At 39.2% G+C, this 26,143-nt stretch overlaps 1 protein-coding gene across 6 annotated transcripts in view; it reads left to right on the forward strand.

Annotated features, from left to right (window-relative positions):
- The window catches only part of RBPJ (recombination signal binding protein for immunoglobulin kappa J region), an 83,446-nt gene extending 57,518 nt beyond the window's left edge, over positions 1 to 25,928 (forward strand). For 4 of the 6 annotated variants that reach the window (XM_030563112.1, XM_030563115.1, XM_030563113.1 and 1 more), the window contains exons 4-11: positions 5,545 to 5,710; positions 6,355 to 6,529; positions 10,752 to 10,889; positions 11,093 to 11,205; positions 13,579 to 13,719; positions 20,255 to 20,410; positions 21,424 to 21,527; positions 21,710 to 25,928. In XM_030563112.1, the coding sequence (XP_030418972.1) occupies positions 5,545 to 5,710; positions 6,355 to 6,529; positions 10,752 to 10,889; positions 11,093 to 11,205; positions 13,579 to 13,719; positions 20,255 to 20,410; positions 21,424 to 21,527; positions 21,710 to 22,025 (1,309 nt within the window). In that variant the 3' untranslated portion in view covers positions 22,026 to 25,928. The other 2 variants (XM_030563116.1, XM_030563117.1) reach the window with 2 other exon arrangements.
- Positions 25,929 to 26,143: the final 215 nt, after the last annotated feature.

Consider the following 26,143-nt stretch of genomic DNA (forward strand, 5'->3'; position numbering starts at 1 on the left):
CGGCTATTTTATTATAATGATTAACCAAGTTCATGGGACATTCATTTTATTTATTTTTTTTCTTGCATTTCCAAAGAGAGAGGTTTTTAATTGAACCATTACTAATTGTGCCTATGGTTACACTGTATTTTAAGCTTCATGGAAGGATCTCTCCATGTTTTTTTGGTCCTGGACTTTAATGTGATAAGGAAGTATCTTGGCTCACTTTGGATGTGTAGAGAATAATCCATCTTTACTTGACCAGGCTTCTAAATTTTCAGAAGTTGGGGGGTCCTTTTGTAATTTCAGTTTCCAGTCATAGAGATAGTGTAATCTAGAGGCTACAGAAACTCCTCATTTCTGTTCCTAGCTCTCTCTTGGTTTGCTATGAGGCCTTGGAAATTTTTTTTAACCTTTTTGTGTGCAGTTTATCCATCTGTAAATGAGGGTAATAATTACCTTGCAGGTGTTTTGATGAGGCTTAATCAATAGTGTGACATACTTGGTGGAAAGGAACCGTATGATGCGCAAATGTTGTGTAGTGTGATTTCATTTAAGAATCTTAGAAAGAGGCATTTCCAGACTTAGTCCCCAAGTACCTGGCAATGTCTTTGTTACTTGTCTGTACGCTGATCATTGATTGGGGTTCTTAGATGTTAATGTAATAGGAATAATAGTAGACAGGTCCTCTGCTCTTCTAAGATGAGAGCATATTACTCTTTAGTAATAATAGCCTTTGGAATGGCAAGGGTGATGCAAATTTCTTCTGTTAAATTTGCAGGTGAACCATTTGGCAATGGCATGTGTACATTAGTTATTGTTTACATTCTCAGATGTTGCATTCAGCATAGTTGTCTGGGTTCCCGCTTGGGACTTTGATTCTAGATTAGATTTGTGCTAGTTATGTTTCTGTAAAGATACTGTCCACCAGAATTTTCCTTCCTGGTTCTTAGCTTCTTGGCATGAGACAATCACAGCTCCCCAAGCTATTGAAGTGTTTTCAGTCTCAAAAGATGCTTATGACTGGGTCTGTGAGCCAGTCCCCCTACTAGTGGTCACATACTACTATCTGAATTTGTTCAGTGTCCTTGGAATGTTCTAATTAGCAATTTCTTGACAGCTGTTAGTGAAAGAACTCCTTCCAGAAGCTGCACCTCACAGTTATTGCTCAGACTTTTCTCTGCGATGTATTGTTGAGTATGCTCTACTATGTGCCTACTAGGTCCTGGTTGTTATTGCTAAAATTGTTTTGTCATTGAGTGCTTTGCATTTTTCAAGGCTTGCCACGTGGCTCCGATGTCTATTTTTAGCACTCTGGCACCTAATTATTTTTCGTTTTTTTTTTTTCTTGTTGCATTATATTCTTCAGTGGATGTTGTCAGTTTCTTCAGCCCCTAAGAAGGAAAGAAGACTGCTGAGTGGTTTCATGCTTAGAACAATGTGGGTAATTGACAAACATATCTTCTGCCTTGACTGTCTCCAAGTCGACCACCAGGTACAAGGGGAAATATTGTCATGCAAATGTCACCTCAAACGGTGATGTATTCTCCAACCCCACATCAAGGGAACCTATGAAGACTTCTTTGAGACCAGCACAGGGCTAGGCCAGAGTGTTTCAAAAGGTAAATCCTTGAAGCAGAAGCCAGAGTTTAACAGGAGTGCTGAGTGCCAGGACTCAGTAGTGTGGCATAAACCCATTTTTCCCTGGTAAGCTTAGTTAGGATAGTTTCTCTACTGAAGCACCATGTTTTCCCAAATTCATTGGCCTTAGTGGTGCCATGTGTACAGGGGCTGGGAATGCACATGTACCCTTACCTGGGGATTTGGCTGGTCAAGAACACCACTATGGAAGGAGTCGAAAGAGGAGTCTGTTCGCTTTTCCATGTCATCACGAGGGTTTTGGAGTCAGTAAGATTCAAAGTCTCTACTTTTCCCCAGCAGACATTTGGAGTACATGTGAGCTCTGCTAGGCATGGATCTGCTTGGTCTTCCTGCTGCAGAACAGGATTCAACGCATGACCAATCTGATGGAGAGGATTTGTCAGATCAGATGGATGATAGCATGGACCATACTATGAATACATTTGAGTTTTGATGGCCTCAGCTGAATTAGGAGTATCGTGGCTTTTCTTCTCATGAGAACAACTCAGTGATCTTGAAATCACAGTGGAAGCAAGCATTATAGGGGGACTTGCATCTCTTCTGGATGATGGACAACCTTTGGGCTTTTCTGTCCTAAGTGCCAGTCCAAAGATGAGCTTGAATTAGGGATTTAGTTCAAACTCCAGCCATTCAAATTGTAGTGACCACAGATTCGTCCAACGTGACATGAGGCGCATACAGAGAAGGTGCCTCCCCACTCCTGTCAAGGACCTGTATAGGACCAACAACAGAACATTTTCTGTACAACAGATGAGTGGTTCTAAATATAAGTACCTTCAGACACCTGATATGCCAAAAGGTCGCCCTACTTCACACATACAATAGGGTCACTGTGCTTGTACATCAGGAAGCAGGAAGGGACCAAATTTTGCATCTTGTGTTGCAAGGCTTGGCAAATATGGGAATGAGCTTTCCCAGAAGACACTTCTGATTGCCATATATTTAGCAGGGAAGAAGAACTAACAGAAAGAGCTGATCCATGACAGATCTTCACAAGTGGTCTGTGGAGCACGTAGTAGCATACCTACTTTACAAAGGAACATTGGAGGTAAATTTCTCCATCCCTTACTTGAAAAAGAAGCTACCAATCTTCTGCTCATGGCATAGTGGAAAAAAATTAACAACGGAATACCTTATCTATCCAATGGATAAAGGGACTCCTATATGCCTTTTCACTAGTACTTCTTATAGTCAGGGTTCTGGCAAAGGTTTGGAGAATCAGAGGTAATCGTTTTTTTTAATCATTTTCTTTTTTTGCTGGTCAGATTACTTCTTTGGAAACTTCCATCTCCCACTCAATTAGAAGCTTATGGCCTTGTGGTTAATATAGAGGACTAGAAGTTAGAAGACCCTATAAATTGAAGATGAATGGGAAAGCAGTTTTCTTTGTTCCATACCACCTAGTCCCACTCTATTTCTAATTGTGAACCCTGGAAATTGTTTCAAACTAAAAATAGTTGAAGGATTTTTTTTCTCTTTTCATATGTAGCTGAAAATCAGCCCATCGTCAAAACTTAGAAATTCTCATTTATTACTTTAACCCATTTCTTCCAAATGCTTTTTCTCCAAGTTATTTTAAACTAATCAAAGACTGGGTCTTCTTTTGTCCCATGTTAAATGAGAAATAACTGCATCAGTGGTGTACATGCACACTTGACTGTACATACAATAGAACCTCAGAGTTACAAACACCAGAATTATAAATGGACCAGTCAACCACACACCTCATTTGGAACCGGAAGTATGCAGTCAGGCAGCAGCAGAGACCAAAAGAAGCCAACAACCTCGAATACTGTACAGTGTTGTGTTAAACATAAACTGCTTAAAAAATAGAGGGAAAGCAGCATTTTTCTTCTACATAGTAGTTTCAAAGCTGTATTAAGTCAATGTTCAGTTGTAAACTTTTGAAAGAACAACCATAATGTTTTGTTGAGAGTTACGAACATCTTCTATTCCTGAGGTGTTCATAACTCTGAGGTTCTGCTGTATTTTACACAATATAGTTGAACTCTTCTTTACAGGAGATCATGGGATTGTTTGTATACAGTTAGAAATTGAAAAACCAATACTTGCCTCCATCTGGAGGTAGAGGCTAACCCTTAAGTCTAGACCAATAAGGGAACCAGTCAAGCAGGTCTAATAATTATGATTATTTCTCTTGTTTGCAGTGTTGTATTCTTGTTGGTCCCACAAAATGAGAAAGACAAGCTGGGTCAGGTAATAGGTATTGCCATTTATTGGACGAACTTCTTTTTGTGGAAGACACACACTTCTGAGCTCCACAGAGCTCAGACCTGAGAATAGCTCTGTAAAGCTCAAAAGCTTCTCTTTCACCAACAGAAGTTGGTCCAATAAAAGATATTTCTTCACGCACCTTGTCTCTCTCTCTCCTTGATTTGACAGGTTGAAATCAGTTTTTTAAAATTTAGTAAGCCAAGAGTCTGGATATGATTTTGATTTACAATATAATTCAGTATTTTTGATGTCCTTAGCTTAAAAGAAAGTTGAATTATTTGCAGCCAGTTTGTTCTTAAAATGGGTTATAACTTGTTTCCTGGTGGTCTCTATTGCCTCCTAGTGTCCGTTGGGAAAAGCTTTTCTGTACAACATAAACTGAAAGTACTTGCATTTGGAAATATGTAAACACTAGCATTTGCTCAATTGCAAAGACTGAAAATAATATAGATATACTTAATGCAGTGCATGACATTTGTAACATATTTTTTCAAAGCTTGAATTGACCTCAAAAGTTAAAGATGCTTTTGCCCTGTTTGTGTATATAATTTAGAAAGCAGTACTCTTTTTAAGTCATTACAATTTGAGGGCTCACTGGGATAGCCTATTATTTGTATTTATTTAAATTATTTTAATAGAATGTAGTAAGTTTTGTCCTTTCCATAGTTTTGTCATAATTTCAAATTTAATTTAGGTTTATTTTAAAAAAGAAAGAAATATTTAATTTAGATTTTTAAAAATCTGATATAAAAATATTTTTAAAGAAAATCAGATTTTTATCCACGTTGTCAGAAAACCAGTCTTGTCTTCATTTGTCATTGATGAAAGGATGTAAATATAACAATAAATACTAAATTAACATTTTAGAGTGTTTTTTCTGAAAGGCTTATGTTTTTATTATTTTATCTGTCAGTCAAAGCTTTTAGTATCTCTACACCAACTTTACGGTCCTTAGAGCAGTGGTTGGCAACCTGCAGCCCATCAGGAGAATCTGATTGCGGGCTGCGAGACATTTTGCTGACATTGACCATCCTCAGGCACACCGCCGCCCCATGCCCCCAGCTCCCGGTGGCCACGGTTCACTGTTCCCAGGAATCTACACACACAAAGATGACAGTTCCCAGGATAAATTGCTTAAAAGAACCATGTTTGTTTAATTTTGATTCATAAACTAATTAACAGATTCACTTGAGAAAATCCTCGAAATTCAGTTTAGTCACAGATTATATGCTGTAAATTTGGAGGAAGATACAGTATACTTTTTATGCAAAACAGAGTTTGCATCCTGGCTTAAAGTGAAACTCTCAGCACATCCTTAACTGAGAGGTTGCAATCAATCGTGTGTGTATGTGTATGTGAAATATATGTAACCTACAAACACCCACTCAGTGTCATTTTAAGTACTTACTAGGGGTATATTTAAAAGCTCTGAATATCTCCTTTCCAAGAGTAAAAAAAAAGCTCCTGATTTTGATCTGTACAGTTGCAAGGTGCCATATTTTTAACCTATCTCCCCCTTTATGCTGCAGTGGAGGGCTTTTGTTCCAGTATCAAATGCTAATTTGTCTAGAAAGGCTTTGTGTTTGCCAGGACAAGACTCAGTTTTGTTGCTTTTATGCAAAGGTTTTTATAAAAGCTGTATGTAATCTGTAAATTGTTCATTTTCAGGTTTTTTTGCCCCCCTCCATGTGTGTACCTTATGGGCAGTGGATGGAAGAAAAAAAAAGAACAAATGGAACGGGATGGTTGCTCTGAACAAGAGTCACAACCATGTGCTTTCATTGGAATAGGAAATAGTGACCAAGAAATGCAACAGCTGAATTTAGAAGGAAAGGTAGAGCCCGTATAATAATTACTCTTGCAGGTTATAGCATGGGACATTCTAACCACTATTGTCTCTTTCAGCAAATGCATTCAGGTTGCTTTTATTTTCTGATCACTAACTAGTTATTGTGGCCTAGAAGACATTAGGGTGGGGAAGGTTTATCAATTGGCAAAGAGAATGAAATTATCAAGTTTCTAAGCAGGTATAACAAATGTTTAAAAGGAGGGAATAAAAATACTTTTAAAAGAATTGATATAGTATTTTGCTAAATGTAGAGAGATGTTTTACAATAATACAAATTACAATGGGATGTTTTCTTGTGCCATCAACGAGCTAAGATAGCTAGAATAAAACTGACCTTGCATAGGTTTATGTTGTTTGTAGGTGTTGCAAGCACTGTTTCAGTTACCTTCTATTTGCAATGTAGTTCCTTCACTGATGCTATAAATATCTATTTTACAATGCTCTTTATGATGTACGCTTTAAATAATTGGAGCAGAATGTTGTGATTTCAGGGAATTGGTAAAGAAAAACATTCATTTAAAGATGAATCCCGCCCATGTCATATTTTCTGATTATTTAATGTGGTGTTTCTGCTATCTTGAACTAAAAGTTTATCTGAAAAAGAAACAGTAGTTTGTTCTAATCTACAGAACTATTGCACAGCCAAAACGTTATACATCTCTGACTCAGACAAGAGAAAGCACTTCATGTTATCAGTAAAAATGTTCTATGGCAATAGTGACGACATCGGTGTGTTCCTCAGTAAACGGATCAAAGTCATCTCCAAACCTTCTAAAAAGAAACAGTCACTGAAAAATGCAGACTGTAAGTATTTAGTTTGCAGATCTTTACTTTATGTGGTGATATGTTTGACCTCACATGACTTTCTTCTTGTATGGGTGAGGTTTGATTGCAACTAAAAATAAATACAGTGCAATTTTCCAGTTTTACTGTTAAATATTTAAGACTTCTGCACACTGATGTATTTTGCAATATTCCCCTTTGTTTACCTGGTTATGCTGTAATTGAATTGAATATGGTTAGCATTCGCAATATAGATTGATAGGCTTAAAAAATTGCCTTCAGCAGATTTCCGGTCATGGGTCAGTATACTTATACACTGGCTTGTCAAGAACTTCCTTATCTCAAAGTTCTAAGCTGTTGATTCTAGCAGGTCAGGACCCTTCTTGCTGAGGTACTTAAGCTACCTCCAGTAGTCAACAGCAAAGACATTGCTTTAGGAACATTAGTGATTAGCTCCATATCACCCCAACCAACTCTTCACTTCTCTTCATCACTCTGTCTCTCACTATCTTTTTTCTCATTGATGTCAATTTTATTTATAAATTTATTTTGTGAGATTATCTTCAAGGTATTGACTTTTATTGGAGTTTGAGACTCTTCATGTTGTTGATTCTCAAGGCTTTCAGCTCAATTTGCTTGCTCATTCTGGAACATGTTTTTTTGTTTTTTAGCTCTAGAATTCTTGGGTACTGATGCACAGCTGAAGCACTCCAAGCTTTAATCTCCCTGGCATTTTTCCCCTCAGAGTTTTGCTTGTCCACTATCGTTGCACATTAGGCATTGTGTATTTCTTTTTTCTTGATCCATGAGATTCTCTTATTCAGATATTGTAGTCTAATCTTCTCCAATCTCAGAATCATGCATTGGGATTTCCAGACTAGTTCATTGGGGTGCAAGGCTAAGGAGAGGGAATTGGTGTAAGTGGGGAAAGCTGAAAGACCCCAGTCCCCAGAACCAACTTGCAAATGTGCAGTTAAAGTAGCAGATGACTTCTTGAAAACTCCCTGCCTTCCCTCTTGGTTGTCTTTGCGGCCTAGTGTAGTTGGAGGAGCAGTTCATAAGTAGAGATCTGCAGATGAAGGCAGTTGTCTGCCAGCCTAAGTGTCTCTTCTCTGCTCTTGTGGAACTCATCTTAGGCAACGTCCAGACTAGGTATTAAAATCGATTTTAGATACGCAACTTCAGCTATGAGAATAACGTAGCTGAAGTCGAATTTCTAAAATCGAGGTACTCACCAGTCTGGACGGCGCTGCATCGATGTCCGCGGCTCTCCGTGTCGATTCCGGAACTCCGTTCGGATTGATGGAGTTCCGGAATCGATGTAAGCGCACTCGGGGATCGATACATCGCGTCCAGACTAGACGCGATATATCGATCCCCGAGCTATCGATTTTAACCCGCCAATGCCGCGGGTTAGTCTGGACGAGGGCTTAGCCTTAGATGCACCAGTGGACATCCCTCAGTACTAAAAGCATTCAGTGGAGGGAATGGAGAAGGTTAACTGAGCTGCCGAAAAGGAAAACAAAAGAGGTTGCTGGATGAGAGGACAAGTGCAAAAAACATACAGAAGAACAAAAAAATGGAAAAGGAGGGGGGAGAACACTTATTTTCCTTCCTTTCTCTTTCCTGTATGTTTTGAAGTAAGGGGAAAGGGAGAAATCGTAGAAACTGTGTCAGAGCATTGTGGAATGGGGCTTGTAGATGGAAGGTACCCACTGCTCCTAACAACAAAAATTGGTCTACAACAACAAAAATGACTGGAAATCACTACTATAACCATTTCTCAGCTCATAAGTCAACATGTGAGGTTGTTCTGTGTTTTTTTCTTTTTTTCCATTCCCTTTTTTGCTCAAACATATGGAGAAGTGACCCAGTAGCTTTAAAAAAATACTCTGAAATGTGATTTGGTTGTTGCAGTAATGGGGAGGAACTGCTACTGTTCTGTGCCTTGGAAGGGCTGTGATTTATGGCTCCAGAGACCATCACAAGCCGTGAGGTACCAGAATGTTTACCTTATAGCCCTCCTGGTCCTTTCCAACAGTTCTGTTGTGATTGTCTATTGTCTGTCATGAAACTGGGCTAGGAAACCTTAAATGATATGTCTACACTGCAGTTAAAAACCTGCAGCTGGCCCATGCCAGTTGCCTTCAGCTTGTGAGGCTTGGGTTAAGGGGCTGTTTAATTGTGGGGCAGATGTTTGGGCTTGGGCGGGAGCCCGGACTCTAGGACCCTGCATGCACGGGGAAGGCTGGTTTTAGGCCAATTCCCCAAATCGGGCCCCGCACCCTAAAGAAGAGCGCCTAACTTTTTAATTTTTACTCATCTGGCAGCAGTCTGGGTCTTCGGCGGCACTTCAGTGGCGAGTCCTTCAGTGTCATGGAAGACCTGGAGTGAGTGAAGGACCCACCACCAAAGACCCGGACCGCAGCCAGGTATTCGAATTGGGCCCTGCATTTCCTAAAGCCGGCCCTGGGCATGGGACAACTGCAGGTGTCTAACTGCAGTGTACACATACCCAAAGACTTGAGCCCCAAGAGCCAGAGTTGACACTAGTCTTGGCTCAAGGCCTCTGTAGTTCAACCTGCACTCTAACAAAACATTCATCTGTACCAGCTGGTATATTTTTGATATTAAAATACTCTCTGGGAGCCCTTTTCATAAGCTCCCATCAGAATTAATATATTTTCAAAAATGAAAACATTTAACATTGGTTTTAGAGTTGAAATGCTGATGCAGCTGTTGGTTCAGTGTTTTGTTTTCTTCGGGATCTTAAATATCACGTCAATATAGTGTCATTGTTTGGAGGCTCAAGTGCAATTAGAAATAGCCTTGTTGTTGTGTGAGTCCCACCAGTGTGCTAACAATGTGCATTGTTGATTTATGTTCTTGTAGCCAGTCTTGCAATTCTGGCAGGTTGTATTGAGCTTTCTTTGATGGCAAATACCATGTAGAACAGGGGTGGGCAAACTACGGCCTACATCATGTGGGGTGCTGAGTTGGGGGCCACACCACACAGCTGGGCCCCTCTCTGGCCGGGGCCCTGGGTCGGGGGCCACACCTCACGGCTTGGTTATGCACCAGCTAGGGCGCAGGGCTTGGGCTCCACCATGTAGTTCCCGGAAGCTGCAGCATGGCCCCGCTCCGGCTGCTATGCGCTCCATTGGGAGCTGCAAGGGCCGTGACTGCAGAGGGGGAGCGTGCAGAGACACCAGGCCAGGCCTCCGCATAGGATCCGGAGAAGGGACGTGCCACTGTTTCCGGGAGACGCTTGAGGTAAGCGCCGCTTGGAGTCTGCACCCCCTGAGCCATTCCCCACACCCCAACCTCCTGCCCCAGCCTTGATCCCCCTTCTGCTCTCCAAACCCCTCGATCCCAACCCAGAGACCCTCCTGCATCCCAAACCTCTCATCCCCAGCGCCACCCCAGAACCTGCACCCCTTCCCACACCCAGGCCCCAGCTCTGATCCCACTCCTGCCCTCCAAACCCCTCATTCCCAACCCAGAACACCGTCCAACACCCCAAACTCCTCAGCCTCACCCCAGAGCCTGCACCCCAACCTCAATTTTGTGAGCATTCATGGCCCGCCATACAATTTCTATTCCCTGGCCAAAAAGCTTGCTCATCCCTGGTGTAGAAGAAAGATTGCATTTAGGTGTACTCTGGCCTCAAAGAAATCTGAAGAGTTCAGTAAGCAGGTTTGTGAGGGATTATACTTTGCCAGACTCTCTGAATCTTTTGTACTTTCAAGAGAAAGTTCTGAGCAAATCAGAGAGTTGAAGTTTCTGTAATTTTGGACAGTTTTTTCTTTTTCTTCCTTTTTTTTAACTGGTCTTTATAGGAACATCTTTTCCTTATTCTTGAAAAGAACTGGGCACTCAGAGTAGCCTAAGTATTTCAATGGGGTGGGGCAATGCAGCCTCTGAGTCTAGTGGTTTACAACTATGAGCTAAGGACATAGATGTCACTCAAAGACAGATGCACGTGTCCAAGAGTGGCAAACTGACAAGAATTTATAGTATCTTCAGAGAACAGCAATTAGAGATAAACAGTTAACTTTTGTAATTGTTACTGTTTTCCCAAGTGTCACAAATGTGTTCAGTTTACAAAGAATGTAGTTACAGATTGATGAGGGAATTACAGTCTGAATCAGTCTATTATGCATCTGTTTGTTGATTTTATTAATGTTGCATTATTAAAAAACATTTTTACAATATTAAGTAAGTCTTTATTTTTTTCTTACAGTATGTATTGCGTCAGGAACAAAAGTGGCACTATTTAATAGACTTCGATCCCAAACAGTTAGCACCAGATACTTGCACGTAGAAGGAGGTAATTTCCATGCCAGTTCACAACAGTGGGGAGCATTTTACATTCATCTCTGTAAGTAAAAATAACAAAAAAACAAAAACACCCCTCAAAATACAAACCTCCAGTTTTATTCCCTTTTAATCAATTTTCAAAGTAAAGATTCAGTCTCAGTGTGTGTATATATTTGTGTGTAATATAGTACCATTTTATGTCCTTACCATCAAGAGAGAAATGAGTTAAACCATTTAACATAGAACTTTGTCTGCTTTATGCAGTGGATGATGATGAATCAGAGGGAGAGGAATTCACAGTGCGAGATGGCTACATTCATTATGGACAGACTGTCAAACTTGTGTGTTCAGTTACTGGCATGGCACTCCCAAGACTGGTACAGTATAACTCCTCCAATGCTATATCTAATTTGTAATATACTAATTAGAATACCTGGATTGTTTTAAATGCAAGTTCATGTGTTGATTAGCATGTATTTGTTTTTAGAAGAACTGCCAACTTGGCTTTGACTTTTTTAAAAACTCTTTTTTTGCTGTTGTTTTATTTTTAAAATTTTTAATATGATATTTTATCTTTATTTCTGTTTTGCTGTAGAATTATTCTTTTAGTTAAGGATAAGGTGTGTAAGTATAAACTAAACAGAAGGCATGATACACAGATCAATCAAAATGCTAAATGTAGGTTACCCTGCGAGCTTTTAAAAAAGATAGATCTAGCTTAGCAATGACAACAAAGACACCAGGGTATTAAAGCACCTAAGCATGTGAGTAGTCTCATTCAAGCCAGTGGCACTTCTCTTTTGCTTAAAGCTTTGCTAGAATCAGATCTAAAATCATTCTGTATACTTATGTGCCCTCTTACAGACAAGTAGAATATCAGTATACTATACAAAGTAATTTCGGGTGAATACTGGCACTGAACTTATTTAAGCATATATAACAATAAAAATGCATATAATAAAAAATTGCACATCACCATTACTATGAACAAAAGAAAAATTGTGTTTTTGGTTCTGTAAGCTTACATGATAGTAATCAGTTCTGCCTCAGTGATTGAGAAAGGTATTGTAACTGTTTAGGACTTTTTTTAACAGGCTAATTATAGATATATGTGCACCAAATGCCCCCAAATAGCCAGCCTGGGAGGCATTAGTACATAACTGATTATAAACCTTCCATTTATTTAAGTGTCCTAAAACCAATAATCATTAGCCTATTAGAGACTTCCCTATTACCAGTCTCTTTTACTGTAATCTACTCAGATAACATGATGGTGACAGTATGAAACTCTGACAGATTTAATTCCTGCTGTATAAGATATCCCAGTATGACTATGTTGAGAATTTCTCTCTACAACCATATTCAGCTGGAGGATGGAAATGATCTGCTGAGGGGAAAACTTTTGTTTATTTTAGCTACTGAAATGGTATAATATTATAAACCTCCATTTTGTTAAGCTGTTATATCAATTAATAGAAAATTCCATCATTTACTGAGTTTCTAGGGATTTGATCCAGTATACATGGAAATCAGGGAAAGATTCCCTTTGACCCTAATGGGTTCCATATTGAGATATGACAGCATCAGTAGCGTGATTCCTGGGCCAGGCACCAGCTGGAAAGGTGCCATCATCTGCAATTCCAGAGACCTCTAATGGGAAAGGGGAAGTAAATTTGCATTTAGCATGACATTTTATTTTTTACCCTTGCAGTTGGGAACATTCAGCACACACCCTTACAACTCTTGTTATAAAATATGTTTGCACGTCACCTTTAACTTTATTATATTGGCTGTAGGATTTTAGGCGAGAAACTACATTTTTTCATAAAATTTCTAAAGAAAAATGTGAACCTTGAAAATAATGTTGCTAATAGTTCCATTTATCATCGTTAGAAATCCCAGAGGACATGGTTGGCTTTCTGATTCGTGGCTTAGAAATCTTCAAGTACTATGGCTGCTGCTTCTGCTGATGTTGCATAAAATGGAGTACTAAACTTTTTTTCTAGAAGTTGAGTTAAAATTCCAAGCTTCAGATTTCCGTTGTCTGTAAGGGAATACTTATCTTTTTTTATGTTTTTTATTTTTAAAAATTACATACTATAACTCTTTAGAATTACAACAGTAGGTATTTTTATGCTGAATTGTCAAATGTAGGAAACAGCCATCCTTTACAGGTGTATTGTATAGTCATGCCTTAACTAATATTCATCATGACTAGTTGTCAAGAGATACACTATTGTAATGTTGCATTTGCAAAACTATCGATAAGGATGTGTTAATACTTTTACCATAAAACCCTATTTTTAAAAGTTTAAATTCAGTAAGTGGCCCACTATGCTGCAGTTGGCTATATGAGTTGTCAAACCTGGAGGCATTTGCTTCTGTAAAATTGTGTATTGATACTTGACGGCTGCTCTTTTGCATCAGGAGACCAAGCAGAGAAATCAGATTTTGCTGGTTTCTGATGCTTTTTTCCTCTCTTCTAGCAAAAAAGTTGAAATATATGCATGCAGCACGCACTCACTTAGGACTCTGAAAAGTAGAGAAGCCTCCATATCTGTCCTTGTTTTAGAAATTGCAGGGATTTTTAATCAAATGTTTAAAATTAAACTTGCAAATATATGTGTTAAAATGTCTTGTTACCGTACCGTTCATGTAAATTGCCAGAAATAAATGTATAATCTCTGATGTAAATAAAACATAGATTGCATTGTTCTAAGTGTATTTCTTTGTGCATTTTTTACCAACAGATCATTCGAAAAGTGGATAAACAGACAGCGTTACTGGATGCAGATGATCCAGTATCGCAGCTCCATAAATGTGCATTCTACCTTAAAGATACTGAAAGAATGTACTTGTGCCTTTCCCAGGAGAGAATAATCCAGTTTCAAGTGAGTTATTTAAACAGATTGTATTAAATGAGAAATGTAATCATCAAGTTTGTTTCAGAAATATCTGGGAACAACGTTTTTGGCCTCAGCAGCCTGATTTTAAAAGAAACTGCTATAGGAAGTACCAAACTTTACTCTTCCCAATCTGTTAAATTTTCTTTTCTTTCTCCAGTTTTCTGTATCAGACTTGACTCTTGAGCTGTAGTTCCTCCCAGTCAACAAATGGAAACAGAACATTAAGACTGTAGATTATGTCATACTCTCACATATAAGTGTCTGTCATCTCTGTCTTCAATTATTCCTTTCTCCAGTAGGTGGAGAAAATTATTCCTAGCAAGCTTCTGCACCACAAGTGAAAAAGCAGATATTGGAGGCCTAACAAGAGCCTGGTTACATACCATGTGTGCAGCTGATCAGACAGCACAAATGACACACTGACATGATCCCTCAATCTCATCTGATATGGTGGGCCACTCTTAGCAGGCGTTTAGTGTGGGAACAAGACTGGGGCCAAATTTCAACTCAGCTGAGCATTTCCAGACCTGAGCCCAAACTTAGAGGTGATGAGTAGAAAAAAGTGTCCCTCCGTGGAGCTTGGTCAAAGTAGGGGTCACCATATAGAACCCTCTATTTCATGGGCTTGCCTTATTTGGGCAGGACAGGATACAGGGGCTCCTCTCCAGGATAAGGAAGATAGGAGTAGAGGACGAGCCAAGGCGTGCTTCTGTCATGCTTTGGACAAAATCTTCCTTCCAGTATAAGGAGGGAGCAAGAAGACTCAATCCTGGCTTTGCCTCAGTGAATGCTCGATCCTTGCTCTGAAGAGAGACAGTGTTCCCAGAAAAGAACCTAAAGTAGCTGGGAGAAGCCCCCTTGAGTGTCTGGAAGCATCCCTAGCACAAACTATGGCTCAGCCTTAAAATGTGTCCACTAAGCAGGAACAGTCGTAACCTCAGATCTTATCCATTAGGAAAACACATCCTCCATCAGGGAATAGAAAACCAAGAAACACCAGGAATGCTTAGGTACCAGCAGCTCTGAGAATCAGCTCCCTGATTGTACCTCCCCTCATAGAGCAGCCTGGGGAGTCGAGAGAAAAAGCAGCTCCCGCTGCTCTGGAAGTTGCTTTAGAGTGCAGTACATTCAGTCTCCCTGAAAAATGCTTATGGAGACTCAGAGGTGCCCTTCCACTGTAACTATTCTTGCAGCACTCATCAAGCCCAGTCAGATCAGAGCCAGCTCTTCTCAGGGGTAGCAACAAGATTAAAGAACAAAATCATCAACTCTTCTAATTTCTCCCTTGGGAATGGAGGGGGAGAACAAAGGAAAGGCTGCCATCTGCTTCCCCTCCCCACTGATTCAACCCAGCTCAGGCTGCACATGGACCTCTTCCCACTTTCATAAGAACATAAAGGCTGTCATACTGGGTCAGACCATAGTCCATCTTGCCCAGTATCCTGTCTTTGACAGTGGCCTGTACCAGAGCTTCAGGGGGAATGTACAGAACAGGGCAGTCATGGAGTGTTCCTCCCTTGTCTTTCACTCCCAGCTTTTGATAGAGGTATAGGTTATGTCCTTGCTCATCATGGCTAATGGCCATTGGTTGACTTATCCTCCATGAACTTATCCAGTTTTTATTTGAACTCAGTTATACTTGTGGCCATCACAACATATGGTGGCAATGAGTTCTGCAGGTGTTAGGTGTGTGAAAAATTCACACACATACATTCACTTGTTTGTATTAAACCTGCTGCCTATTAATTTCATTAAGTGATCCCTGTTTTTTGTACTATCTAAAGGGGTCAATAACACTTATCTGTTTTCTTTCTCCACACTATTCATGATTTTGCCGGCCTCTGTCAGATCCCCGCCACCCTTAGTCATTTCTTTTCTAATCTGAACAGCCTTAATCTTTTTAGTCTCTCCTCATGTGGAAGCCATTCCATACCCTTGATCATCTTTGTTGCCTTTCTCTGAACCTTTTCCAGTTCCACTATATCCTATCTGAAATTCGACCAGAACTGGACTCAGTATTCATGATGTGGACACACCATGTCTTTATATAGTGGTACTATGATACTTTGTCTTATTTTCTATCACTTGTCTTAATAGTTCTTAATATACTGTTAGACCTTTTGACTGCTGCTGTGCATTGAGTGGAAGTTTTCAGAGAACTATCTACAGTGACTCTCAGATCTTTCCTAGATGGTAACAGCTAATTTAGAACCCATCATTGTATGTGGATAGTTGAGTTTAATTTTTTGCACTTATCAGTGTTGAATTTCATCTGGCATTTTGTTGTTCAGTCATCCAATTTAATGAGATCTCTGTTACTCTTTGCAGTCGGCTCTTGGCTTTACTATCTTGAATAATTTTGTATCATCTGCAAAATTTGCCACTTCACTGTCCACCCCCTTTTCCAGATAGTGTGCTGTTCCACAAACAATCTTCTTGCGGAAAAAGGCTCTATGGAAAAGGAAGCCTCTACATTTATTGCTAGAGGCAGAGTCTCATCTTCACCTGCTTCTTCCTACACAATCAAGCGTGAGCACCAGGCTGCTTATTTCAGAATTACAGCCCAGATTCTGTGGAGTCTTTGGAACTCTACCTTCTGTAGTTTAAGAACAAGCAGAGATGAAGGGAACATCTTAGCTCCTTCTACCTGCCCATTACAGAGGGGAAATCACTGAGCACATGCTATTGAATACCACTCAGTGGACATCAGCCTGTCCAAACACCAGCCAGCATATAAGATCCCACCTGAGAAAGAGGGCAACTAGCAGCAGAATGAAGATAGCCAGGAGGAGAAAGAGAGAGAGGACAAAGGAAAGGAGACTATGGAAAAATCAGCAGGTCAGTCTAGCTCCCTAAGCTCAAGAGTAGGGTGAACTTTGCATATTTAAGCAGGACCAGCTAATGCTCTTAATGAAGATGGCACATACTCTGGAGCTGGAGGAACTGTTGGCTAGAACCTCTGCCAGGGAACTTTCCTAATCTAATAGGACCCTGCAGCTGCTGACCATCCACTCCTGTGTCAGAAAGAAGACTTGACAATCAGCGGACCCTAAGCATGGCATTAAAGGCTCTCTGTCCTCTCAGTGTGTCAGATGTGGATATGATCATGGAGCAGACACTGCCAAATGAGAGGTAACAAAGAGGACAATAATTCCTGTGGAAGAAGGATTAGCTCTTAGGGATCTCCGTGACAAAAGTAAGGTATCCCTTAAAAAAGATCTTGTCAGATCTCAGGCCTGTCACTGCAAGCTCCAGTTTATGCTCAGGCCAGGGTAAGGTGACTTCAGAAGTAGGGTAGATATGCAGAGGCCAAAGATGAGGATGCTGAACTGATCTTGACCTTCCCATTTCTGGACTTCATACTCTCATTCATGTGTGAAACCAGATATGACAGTCTATTCATCTTCTGGAGCCAGGGCCACCTTAGTGGCAGGCAGGAGAATTCTGTGACTCAAACCATGGGTAATGGATTCTTCCTCTAATGTCAAACTACCACCTGTGCCCTTCAAAGGCAAATTTCTTTTCAAGGAGGAGTTAGAGAAGATGCAACAGTCCTTCACTGCTTCAAAGTAGTGAGGCCTCCCGCAGCTGAGGCCTATGAGTTCTAGGATTACAGTCCAAGAGGAACAAATACAGCACAGCTAATGCCTATAATTAGGGCCCTACCAAATTCATGATCAATTTTGGTCAATTTCACAGTCATAGGATTTAAAAAATTGTAAATGTCATGATTTCAGCTATTTAAATTTGAAATGTCACAATGTGGTAATTGTAGGGGTCCTGACCCAAAAAGAAGTTGCAGGGAGGGGTTGCGGTACTGCTACCCTTACTGCTGCGCTTCTGCTGGTGGTGGCGCTGCCTTTAGAGCTGGGCTCCTGGTCAGCAGCTGCCACTCTCCAGCTGCCCAGCTCTGAAGTAAGGATGGCGTGGTATGGTATTGCCACCCTTACTTTTGCCCTGCTGCCTGCAGAGCTGGGCCCTCAGTCAGCAGCCACCACTCTCCGGCCATCCAGCACTGAAGGCAGCAGCGCAGAAATAAGGGTGAGATGGTATGGTACTTCTGTGCTGTGGCTGGTGGGGGCACTGCCTTCAGAGTTGGGTACCTGGCCAACAACCATCGCTCTCAGGCTGCCCAGCTCTGAAAGTAGTGCAGAAGTAAGGATGGCAATAAGTAGGTAATTCCCCTAAAATAATCTTGTCACCCTTCTGCGACTCCCTTTTGGGTCAGGACCTCCAGTTTGAGAAATGCTAGTCTCCCCCATGAAATCTGTATAGTGTAGGGTAAAATCATACAAAACACCAGATTTCAAGGGGGGAGACCAGATTTCACGGTCTATGAGGTGTTTTTTATAGCTTTGATTTGGTAGGGCCCTACTTATAATTCAGGAAAAGGGAGGCAGAATCACAGTAAAAAGGTAGGCTTGAACCAGAAAAGAGGTAACAAACATCACAGGTAGGCCCTTCAGGTTTTCAGCAGTCAGGCTGAAGGTGCAAGGACTGAACACAGAATCCCGGGGAAGAAAGCCAAGGAACTACTTCTGTACCTGGGACCGACCAATGTTTCTAGGTTCTTGAAGGCAGCAGATAAAGTGAGATTTGTAGTTAGCCTCGTGGTTCTGAGCTAAGGCTTGAAACTGGTGCTAACTGCCATTTTGAACCTTCTGAGAAGTATTTTGATGAGACTTCTGTATTCAAGTCTTGTTCTTGATAAAAGCATGGTGTTATCATGCCTCGCACAATGAGGTTCTCACCTGGTTAAGACTCTGGGCGCAAACCTTATTAATAATAATAGGAGCAAGAGGAGTTGAGGAGTTCCAGGCCTTTTCTGCAAGCAGTCATATGATTTTTCACCTGGTTGTGGCCAGGCTGACAACTCTGCCTGAGTTCAGGCTCAAGACTTCATCAGTCTTTCTTCTGAATTGGGCAATCACTCTACCACATCACTCATAGAGGGAAGGCTACATTGACCGGGCTCTGTGGACTCAATAGAAAGAATAACAGAATTTAAGCAGTAATAAAAGTATTTCGTCTCACACCAAAATGTAAAGGTCAACATGTACCTCTGAATTCCTCATCAGATGATGGATTAGGGAATTGGTCAGAGTGTCTTTATGTTGCAGCAGGAAAAAAAAAAAACACTAGAATCTTTTAAAGCTCTCTTTATCTGGTTAGTAGAATCTTCATGGGCAGAAAGGTGGAATCTCCTTCCTTATAGGTTTTTAAGGTGAGGCCTGACAAAGCCCTGGCTGGGATGATTTCGTTGGGGATTGGTCCTGCTTTAAGCAGCGGGTAAGACTAGATGACCTCCTGAGGTCCCTTCCAACCCTGGTATTCTATGATTCTATGAAAAAGCCAAAGCCTCTTTAATAGAGATTTGCAAGGCTGCCTCAGGGCTTCTGCCCACATCTTTGCAAAAACATTGGAGAATAAGATAGTATTCGCAGCCTTTGTAGAAGGTTGTTACTGGCACTAGTAGTTTAATGACAATCCCATCCATACTAAAACAATGAACTGCTTTGGAAAGTTCCAAGCACCTGGACTGGTACAGAAGATCATAGAAGGGGAAATTTTATTATCTTTTTGGAATCTTCTAGATAAGTTCCCCCCCCCACCTCCCTTGCTTGGCTGTCTACCTCATTACTGAGAGGTTTAATGCCATTTCTAAATCAACCCCATGTTAAGATTGCATCTTCTACTTACTGAACTTATTTGTTAATGGTTTTTGAATAGCATCAATCCAATTTTTTGTTTGATACGTCTTTCAATGAATTCAACAGAAGGTTGACAAACTTCCAAATCTTTGTATGTCACGGGTGTGGTATCAAAAGTGTAAATGCTCTGTCTCCATCTGTTGGTTGGGAGGAACTATAACCCAGGCTCTAAAGGGATCAGATAAAGTAAATTTACAGATAAGTAAAATTTCTCATTTTGTCACATCTTTTGGATGTCTGACACTGAACCTGGACACTGCAACCACCTTCTTCCCCCCGCTCCCCCAAATTAACAAAGCATTAACACAGAACACTTAAGCATATGAGCTGACATTTTTCAGCTCTGTATTTCATTCAGTAATTGTACTTGTTCTAGTGCAGTGGTTATCAATCTTTTCCATGCCATGACCCTATGTCATAATGGAGAAAAAATCAAAATTTTCCCTCCTATTCAATCATTAAAAATAGTGAAGGGTGTTCCCCCTGGATCTGTTCACATTTTCCAAGTTTAGAACTCATCTTTCTGCTTGAATATTTTTGTTGTTTATTTTGTGTCTTGTATGCTTTGTAAGGCTCTTGATGACTATTTTAGCACAGGAGGATGTGTTGCAAATTTCAGTCCATTCCGCATTGTACAAGGCATTGTTCCTTGACTATATTCTGTTATAGGAAGAGCCACAGGGAAACTAAGTTGCATAACTTTGAAATGAGACATTGTGACCCACTTCCTCTTCCCAATTCTAATTATTATTCTGGTGTGAATATCAAACCAATATACAGACCAAACTTCTAACCATTCTTTCTTAAAGGCCACTCCATGCCCAAAAGAACCAAATAAAGAGATGATTAATGATGGAGCTTCTTGGACAATCATTAGTACAGATAAGGCAGAATATACATTTTATGAGGGGATGGGACCAGTCCATGCTCCGGTAACACCTGTGCCTGTTGTAGAAAGTCTTCAAGTAAGTCAGTTGTTTACTTTTTCTGTTCTTGTTAATAAATTTTGCATTTACTGTAGGGCTCCTCATCTGAGCATCTTTAAATCCTTCAGTCTTTAATTAAACTTCATAGTACTCCTGTGAGATGCTGTAGGTAAGTATTATGTAACCAGTTTTATAGATGGGTAAACTGAATCAAAGAGAACTTTAATAATTTGCCCAAGGTCACTCGTGAGTCAATGGCCGAGTTGGGAGGAAAAGCAGAGTTCTGATTCCCAGTCTCTCCCTCTCTTATCAATAGACTGTGTTCTCACACTTAGAAAGCATCTTACAAATGCTCTTAAGCAGAATAATTCTGAACTAGTCCTACATTATATATCTGCACCCACAAGAGAGTGTTTTGCTAAGTTAAAATACTGTTTATATTTCCATAAAATTTTAGCTACATTTTTCAACTCTGTTATGCAAGACAAGAACACATGCTTGATAAAGAGAACATGGACTTTGTGTATTTCTTAACAATTGTTGAGCTTCTTAAAATTGTTCTCTGTAATAAATCCGAAGAGCTTTATTTTTGTTTATTTAGAAATTTATATTGACACCTTATCAATAACAACTAATTACCAATTAACACACTATGACCGAACCCTTCCTTGTTCACAACAACCCTCATTCTGTTTGAAAGAGGACTCAAAAGGTTGGCTACACAAAAGGTCATATCCTGTGTCCTGAAGTTCTTACTTCTTGGGCTTTGATGAACTACCAAATGGTGACGACGGTGCAGGCTCTTTACTCGTAGATGCTTGTTTGCTGGCTGTTTCTATTTTGTGAAATAAATGGTCTTCCTTGAAGCATTGCCATTCACTTCAGAACACCAAACCATTTGGAGCTATCTATCATGTGATTTCTTTTATTGAGTTGAATTTGTTTGCTGCTTTTATCAATTAGAAAAGTAATAAACAAGTGTGTATGGTACTCATATGTACTACAAGAGTAATTCCTTCTGATTTTGTATATCTGGTTTATCTTCTTTCTAGTTAAATGGTGGTGGAGATGTAGCAATGCTGGAACTTACAGGTCAGAATTTCACTCCAAATTTACGTGTCTGGTTTGGGGACGTGGAAGCTGAAACCATGTACAGGTGCAGTATTATTTTCTACTTCATTTTTTTGGTGGGTGGAGTTCTGTTTACACTTGGTGTTGAAGTTCTAGCAAGTGTATATTGATTTTTGTTGTTTGTTACATATCTCTTTGTTTTCTGAGTTACTATCTTTTTTACTGAATACCTGCTTGGCAGCTAACGTATGTCCTTTCTCTTGTCAGATGTGCAGAAAGTATGCTGTGTGTTGTTCCAGACATTTCTGCATTCCGAGAGGGCTGGAGGTGGGTCCGTCAGCCAGTCCAGGTTCCAGTAACTTTGGTCCGTAATGATGGCATAATCTACTCCACTAGCCTTACCTTTACATATACACCGGAGCCAGGCCCCCGACCACATTGCAGTGCTGCTGGAGCAATTCTCAGAGCCAACTCAAGCCTGATGGCTTCCAGTGAAACAAATACAAACAGCGAGGGAAGTTACACAAATGTCAGCACAAATCCAACCAATGTCACATCATCTACAGCAACAGTAGTTTCCTAACTACAGTGTTTGCTTGGACTTTAACAGACTTTCAAGTGCTACAGACAAGACAACTGAACAATTTTGTGGTTTCATGGGAAAACACCTTTCCATGCTAAGTAATATTATTTGAACCTTGTTACCTGCAAGTGCTGACCTTAAAAATAGAAGCCACAATAAAAAAAAAAACATCCGAAATGTATAAACTTTATTAAAATCTATTTTTCAGCTGTTTTTTTTTAATGGGCAAGAAATTGAAATGTGGCTGGGATACAAGTTAAGCAAACTAGAAAACATGAACATGACATAATTTTTACGGACCAAGGAACTTGTATAAGCTTTAGTATAAAAGGTACATTTTCACCATACCTTTTTTGTATCACAACATATAGTACACTTTTGTTACCAAATAGTTTCTATTTTTTTTCCTCTGAGCTTTTGCTCTGAAGTATATTCAGGTTCCAAGCCTGACCATGCTTGTATAATCTAATTACCATACTCTTCCAGTTTTAAAAAATATATATATTTTTGGTCTGTGGCTGGAACTGTTCCTTTTTTTAAACTGAAGTCTTATGACTTTTTATGAACTGAAATTGTTTTTATTTCAGCAAGTAGAACCTTGTAAAGGCCAGCATATTTTTTTTTAAGATTATATGAAGTCTGTGCAAAAGCTTTAAAATAAAATGCCTCTGCCTTGCCTGCAATACATGCAATGTATGTTAACGTTAGTGCTCTGTTTTCAGTCATTGTTAATAGTTATTTCTATGTTTTCCTTTTTTAAAAATATGTATTTATAGTGATAATTCATGAGGGTCTAACATTACATGAGTTCAAAATATGTGACCTCTCAAACAGTCGTGTTTATGATTGGTCATGTCACAGGAATATGTTGGTGTTTTGAAGGGTGGTTTTTGCGCCCTTCCCTCCTAAAAGTCAGAAATGTATCATAAAGTGTTTCAGGATCCATTCAGGTTTTTTTAATCTTGTACATAATTTATATGAAGTGTAACTTAAACATTTTATTTCAAAAGTCGAATGTTCCCAATAACTTCATTTGGCAGCATGTCTTCTGTCTTGTTGGCATGTAACTAAAATATCATGAGAAGTATTTGCTACAAATGAGATTGGTAGATGATGTCCTTCATCATTACACAATGAGAGAAATCACGAAAAGCATGGTTTTTCTTCCTACTGTTCAGTAAATTAGGCCAAATGTTGGTGTAATTCTTGTCTTGAGATGTCCTTTCCTTGTGAAGTGATCATACCATAATAATTAGAAATAAATTTTAGTACTTAGAAATGGGCAATTATAAGATTACAAAAGCACTGTAATGAAGTCAACTCCCAGATCTCTGTGTCCAGGGTTTTTTCTCTTTCCCTGCGAACAATTAGTGCAATGTTCAAACCTTCTCTCCACCAGAAATTTAAGGCTCAGTTTGACTCAATTGATTTGTGTTACTCTCATTCTGAACTTGCCTTTTTTTTAATCCCTCTCTATTTAATTGATCACTTCAACTATATTTGAAAATATATCCTAGTGGCTCATTTGCAATCCCAGAACCAGGGATAGGGTTATAGGATGTAGTGTAACCTTCTCCTTCAAGGACAAGAATATAACCTCTATGAATTGCTCAACCTTTACCATCCCATGAAACAGGAACCACAACTACTGTATACATGTGAACCTGTGGTTTACTATAGAGCATAGCCTGCAGGCTTACCCATTGACTATTTGAATAGATTTCCATTGACCACTTTAAAAGTTTCCAATTTCAGCACCAGCACCATTTTAAAGCATTGCTTCTCTGCAATATGTTTGTCTTCTCTGATGCTCTGTTCTGCGTGTTTCCCTCAGCTGCCCAATGAACATGTTGGTTTTGCATTCATTGAAGACTGAAGACAATGTGGTTAAGGGAAGAAATCCGTTGTAAAACATATTCAGTTAGTTGTTAAATCAGTGCCACTGTCCTTTTAAAATGTGCTTGTATTCTACCACAGGCCTTCTTATTTGCCATTTTATACTATGTAACCTTCCGTTGAACATTGTTACAAATACTGCCTCATCTCTATTTCCGTGGCCAAGGGCAGACTTCATTGTGGCCTTATCTCTGTTTTAAGCAGTTTACTGGCATTTATTTGCAAATCTGTTTACTTGTCTGTGTGCTATTTAATTTTCTCTTGGTTGTGTTGACAGAAATCATTTCACAATGTTTTTGCTAGAAGTATGTTTTATACAGTACTGTTTAACTTATGGGCCTCAGGTTTTCTTCACTTATTAGCTTGAGGATTAAAGGAAGTGGGTTAATAATGGAATTACTATAATATTAAAGAACAAACCGTTACATACACAGGAGATAAAACCATAACAAGCTTTTTAACTTTCAAGGAATATTTTTAAATAGCTTTTCAAACCATAAGAGGCACCTGCTTTTATATACATTATTTTAAAATGTTTTTACATGTAAATGCAATAGACTTTTGTATTCAGTTTCTTTCCTTGCAATAAGTTTGCCCAATGGAGTATACACAATATTCCTGGACTTTTAAAGAATCTAACAAACATGATGCATTTTGCCTAATTTCTGCCACTCTACATACCACAGACTAGTGGGTGAAAAAGTACATTAAATTCCATTTCAGCAGTATCTGCTCATGTACAATTTTTAAAGCTCTTTTTGTTGGCTTTTTCCTGGACTTGTGGCTCCATTGTCTTTAGTAGATAATTAGTAACACAGGAATTGTCTTCCAGATCCACACTGTCACTCAGAAAGATGCTCAGTTGTAATTTAAATTCAAATAACTTATTTTCTTGAACTCTTTCCTGTGAGTGGCTTTGTTGCTTTTAATGGCATCAAGAGCTGTTGATCATCTTTCATGATACTGATAATATCCCAAAAATGCTAAAAATTTCTGTTAAACTACTTATAGAATGTTTCAATATGAAACTATAGAACTGTTCTACTGTAGCTGTTAAGTCTTGTCTTATCTTATTGTTTCTAAAAGTATACTTAGAAATTGAGTCTGTTCAGAATGTTTTTATAGTTCCAACTAATAGGATGAGAAAGCAAGTTAAATGCTCAAAGCTACCTATGTTCTGTTTTTGTTTAGAACTGCACTTCAGAATTCAACACTAGTATAATATAACCTGCTGCTGACATTTTCCTAATTTTATCTGAATGCTCCCCGCATCTGTCTTTTTGTTAATTCTGATATACACTATTTCACTTCTGTCTTCATTGCACAGACTTATAAGGTATCATACTGGTTACCTGAAAAGACATGAACCGAAAGAAATAAAACCATGAAAACTCCTAATACAAATCTGACACAAATGAAACAAGTGAGTTACCCACTTTAAACCAAATAACTATAGAGGTGTCAATTTTGAAACAAAATGCTCTGTAATTATTAACCATGTTATTTACTTTTTACTTTCAAAAGCAGCTGTGTTTATGAGTACCGAAAAAATGTGTGTACTTTCCTGTGCCAGACAGTTGACTTTGTTTTCAAGCACTGTACTGTGGGGTTGAGTGGCAGCTTTGTTAGAAACAGTAATATATTAGGATTTCTACCTAACCCTTCTAGGACTGAACTGTTTTCTCCCTTCGTAAAGTTACAAAATGGATGAGTCCAACTTTGTTGTAAACATTTGCCTACAGTCAGTACTGCTTTTGTGCAGCTGTAGGTGCTATGCTTAGTTTTAGTTTGTTTCTTGAATCTTGCAGCAAGTATATGCATTCAGTCCTTTAAGGGTTATATTTTACAAACTGTGCACCTGTAAAATTTCTTAGCAATAAGGTAGAAAATTGAGAAAGTTTTTACCATAATTTTGTAGAAAATTTGAATTGCTCAGTTCCATATTTCATCAAAAAAATCTGCAATATGGGCAGTTTCAAGGAATAAATAAAAATGAAATGTAAACTACATAAGTGTTTTGTCCAGTGTGTGTAAGCACATATAATATTTCATTTCAGTTTTTTTCTGTCAGGTTTTAGTCACGATGAAATGTCATGTTACTACTCCTGTGACAAACTTATTTTAACAGCTGTATGATGATACTATATAGGGAGTAATTTGATCACATTCATTGAAAATTGCTACATTTTTGCTGACATAATGTTAAAGAAGAAATCAGGGTT

This window comes from Gopherus evgoodei, chromosome 5 (assembly GCF_007399415.2).
Source record: "Gopherus evgoodei ecotype Sinaloan lineage chromosome 5, rGopEvg1_v1.p, whole genome shotgun sequence".
In the NCBI taxonomy this organism is placed as follows: domain Eukaryota; kingdom Metazoa; phylum Chordata; order Testudines; family Testudinidae; genus Gopherus; species Gopherus evgoodei.